Source organism: Austrofundulus limnaeus, unplaced genomic scaffold, assembly GCF_001266775.1.
Source record: "Austrofundulus limnaeus strain Quisiro unplaced genomic scaffold, Austrofundulus_limnaeus-1.0 Scaffold63, whole genome shotgun sequence".
Taxonomy (NCBI): Eukaryota; Metazoa; Chordata; class Actinopteri; order Cyprinodontiformes; family Rivulidae; genus Austrofundulus; species Austrofundulus limnaeus.
In genome coordinates this window covers 1631552-1635929 of record NW_013952465.1, presented here as the reverse complement: position 1 = coordinate 1635929, position 4378 = coordinate 1631552, and the positions used below count along the sequence as shown (strand labels likewise).

General features: G+C 38.5%; 1 protein-coding gene across 1 annotated transcript; it reads left to right on the top strand.

The window, feature by feature from the left end:
• Positions 1-545: 545 nt before the first annotated feature.
• On the top strand, positions 546-1494 carry rps29 (ribosomal protein S29). The gene is made up of 3 exons (XM_014009936.1): positions 546-656; positions 1027-1126; positions 1382-1494. The coding sequence occupies exons 1-3, from the start codon at positions 595-597 to the stop codon at positions 1388-1390; spliced, it is 171 nt and encodes a 56-aa protein (XP_013865390.1). The 5' UTR covers positions 546-594; the 3' UTR covers positions 1391-1494.
• The last annotated feature ends 2884 nt before the right edge of the window (positions 1495-4378 follow it).

Sequence of the window (4378 nt, the reverse complement as noted above, 5' to 3'; positions counted from 1 at the left end):
GTGTAATTGTATTTTAAAAACGTTCATTTTCAAATTGACACCATGATTTTGCAATTATCAAACTAATAAAAAAAAAACGTTAAACAAAGCTTTAGTTGTAATCCACAGTCATTTTCTAATTCAATTAATTGGCAAAAGTTCAGAAATTGGGCATAAAACCAGCATCACATTGTGCCTGATAATTTTTTTCTATTTTTTACGACCCTATGAAAAAAACTGAGCAAATTTTGAACGTGAAAATATTTTTAATTCCATTTCTGTTTGGAATTTTTGAATAGAATTGAATTGAACTGAAAATCAAAATGCTCCTATTTATTTATCCTTAGTTTTAATATCTAGTATTCTGTACTTTTTATAGGCTACCCATTTAGGCTTCAGATAACTTAATTTAAGTTTTAGGGCTACAACTTTTTTTAGATTCAGGCCATAATATATTTTTTACATAAACAAAAGAAAACAAGTCATTAATTTTTCGAGCGCTTCCGGGTTTGACCAATAGAGGGCGGTGTAGAAACTCGACAAAGCCGGAAACAAACTTTGCGCATGCGCGTCCGCCTCTTCCTTCTTTCCGACGCTCGAGTGAAACGAGACAAGATGGGCCACCAGCAGCTCTACTGGAGTCACCCTAGAAAATTCGGACAGGGATCCCGTTCCTGGTTAGTTTTAATCCTATCGTGTAGATTATTGACTAAAGGGCTAAGACGAGTGAATTTGTTGTTTATTTCGTTTGTTATGGAACAAAAAAAATGATCAAAGCCACACCGCATGGGCTCTTAGYCGCAGCCAATATGGCGGTATAAGATGGACTTGGCAGCCGGTAGCATCACTGTTAGCATGCATTATTTATGCATTTTTAATAGGCACAACTCATCTAACTAAACAATACTTTAGTAGTTAGTCAGACAAACGAGGCAACAAATTCAATGAACTTTGTTTTGACAAAAGTTGCATTAAAATGGTACCGGATGCTAACTAGCCACGGAAGATTTGACACTTAATTTGATTAACTTTTTATTTTATTTTCAGCCGAGTGTGCTCAAACAGACACGGCTTGATCCGTAAATACGGACTCAACATGTGCCGCCAGTGCTTCAGGCAGTACGCCAAAGACATCGGCTTTGTTAAGGTAAGTAATAGTCTTTAATTTATTATCTGGTTGTGTGAGACTTAAATGAAACACTAATAATTCACTGTGTGTTTAACCTGTGTACAAGAGGCTCATGTTGGTGAAGCCCACATTCATATATTTTTAGCAAATTGAATGTTTTTGATAAGCATTGCATTTATCCGTAAAGACCTTTTTTAAAAGTCTAGACAATAAAAAATGTGTTACGGTTATTTCTGATCATCTAAATCTGTTTTGTTTTCTTGTTTTGTACAGCTGGATTAAAAATCTTGCGCTGACATCTTCAGATGGTGTTGAGGGATCATGAGGCTGGCCAAGATGGAAAACATTCAACATTGCTAATAAATGTGTTCTTTTTTGTCCAACTACATGGAGCTTTGTGATTATTCAGCTTTTATTATTATTATTATTTTTCTCCATTACAGAAAGTTCTTATTCAAAAAAGAAAACAGTTATCTATGGGTTAAGATAAATTCTATTTTTCATTCAGAGTGTAGTCAGGTTAAAGGTGTAGAGATCGACATAACTAAATTTGACTGTAATCATGAAAACTGCATCATTGTGTCCTTGTTTCCAGGAAAGCTGTTTCTGATTGTTTTTCTGATAGCTTAAGCTTTAAAATAAATTATGCATATTTACAAGACGTAATGTAGGAACAGGTTAGAAATACCAGCCTTAATATCTACAAATAAACGTCATGAAAAGATGTGAACGTTGAGATTTTAAGGTTTCAACATAACTGCAATGCTCACATTCTCATATAACCCTGTTTTCTGAGCTGTTCAGCGAGGAATCCAGCGGTGCAATTAATAGTTCCAGCTGTAGGTCAAAGCTAAACCCTTCTCCACAAAGTCTGTGACTAATTTTGAAGTCAGCATGCCTTCACATTTAAGGCCCAGGTAACATGCAGAGATATTATTCTGCCTCAAAGTTAATGTGATCTGATGGGTTCCCTGCAGTGAGGGTAATTGTCCAGGTGACCAAACTTGAATTAAGATCACAGATTCCTTTCTGATAGAAAGATGCCAGCTTTTTTAGAATTTATTCTTTCCAGAATGAACCACTAGATGGCAGCAACACTGCATGTAGGATGAGCAAGCACAACAGAACAGCTGGATTTTTTTGCATTAATGAGAATAATGGAGTTTGATCCTCGTGACAAGTCAAAGTTATGACAAGTTCAGATTATAGTTTGATCACCTAAACATCCTGCAGCAGTGATCATGTTTGTGGAAGTAAAGAAAACTTAAAATTCATTATATTAGTTTTTTTTTCACCTTGTCTAAATACAATTCAGGWGATTCAAACATTTTCTTAATACCTCCAAACTTGTCCTGTGGGGTCTTTAAAMAGTCACTTGTAAAATTCAACTAATTTCCACAAAGTTGACTTCAAATATTGTGCACCAAAACTCAGCGGGGAACGTGATGAACGGGAGCATCAAAGACACCTGGAGACAGTTTAATAAAATATGTAAAGCAGCTGAAGATGAAAACAGAACAGTTTCTACATCAAAAGGCTGCTGAGTACACCTCAACCTGCACAGAGCTGAAGGCTGTGCTCCCACCAGAGGTTTTACCAAAACCACCTTACAGTATGTTCAGAGTTCTAGTTATTTTGGTCAAACCATGAAACTTTTATGTGCAATCTCATGCAATATTGGGAAATATAACACTCAAAGTTGAATCATTCATTACTTAAGTGGAAGTATAGATACTGGGGTTTAAAAGTACTTTTTTTGAAAGAAGAACTCAAGTAAAAGTGTAAAAGTACTAGTTTCAAAACTACTTAAAGTAAAAAAAAAGGTCAAGGTAATGTAAAGGGGGGGGAAAGGATAAAAGCTTAGGTCGAGCTGCAGGGCTCTGCAAACCCCATCAATGACAATAAAGTGTTTATGATAATGTTGAAAAATATTGGATGCACTACTTGTTTCAGCTGCACTAGKGGTGCACCAAAAGAAATCGATTCACACCAGAATTCTCATTAAGAACGATTTAGAATCGAATTAAAATGTCCAAAAATTGATTAAAAATAATTAAAAAAAGCAAATGGAATGACTGACAGCCCTCACTTTCCAACTACATCATGGGACGTCTAGACGTCAATAAGCAAAACAAAAAACAAAACTAAAAAAAAAAGGAGGAAAGCGCTTCATGCGGCCCGTCTTCATTGAAAACAAAGATTTGGGCTCATTTTGGTTTTTACCAAAATGATTCGGATTTTAGTTTCACTGTTTACAAAGGTCTGCAGAATGAAGATTTTAGGAACACAGCAAATGGGCGGGCTCACATTATCAGATGTGAATGAAAAGTCGATTTAGAATCGAATCGTGAGATTGACAGTTAATGCTGATTTTATAAGAACAGATATTGAGCAATGAATAACACTAGAAGTTTGTGTTGTGAACAACTTTCAGCAACAACCACACCAAATTTTAGTTCAACAGCTGTACAATTGACTAATTATAGCCAATTTTGAATTCTCTAAGGCAGGGCTGTCAAACTCATTTTCACCGAGGGCCACATGAGCGTTATGGTGGCCCTCCAAGGGCCAGTTGTAGTTAACTTTGACACTTCATGTTAACACCAACAGTACATCTGGGGGTGGGTGTGTGGGTGTCAGGGTCTTTATTCCCATCCCGTTCCCCGACTGCCATTTGGGGAGGGGGTCCTGAAGAAGGGCGGACCGTCGGGTGCGGTTCTGGGCTGTGGGTGGGCTCGGGGCTTGGACGGTCGCCGGGGGCGGGGCTGGCTCTCCGTCCTCCCTGGTGCTGCTTGGTCTCCTGAGGTGTGGCTCTTGGTTCCTGTGGGTGGCCCGCTGGCCGGGGTGGCTGCTGGGTTCCGACGGGGTGGAAGGCTGGGGGGGGGTACACTTGGTCGCTGGCGGTGTGGTGGGGTGGTCATGGGTGTGGCTTCTTTGCGGCGGGATTCCTCTCAGGCCCTTGGACTCTGGTCTTCCCTATGTCTGTCTTGGGGTTTGGGTCTCGGTCCTCCACAGTCACTATTAAATATTCCATTGGAGAAATCTTGTATATACACACATGTTCACAACTGCTCACAGACAGGTGTTCTGATCCGGGGGTTCTGACTGGTCACTGAGTGTGTATATATGTCTATGTGTATATACTGACAATATTTATGAATGTAGGCATGTATGTATGTAAATCTTTATATATGCATGGGTATGTGTATACAGTGGTTTGCAAAAGTATTCATACCCCTTGAACTTTTCCATATTTTGTCACATTACAAC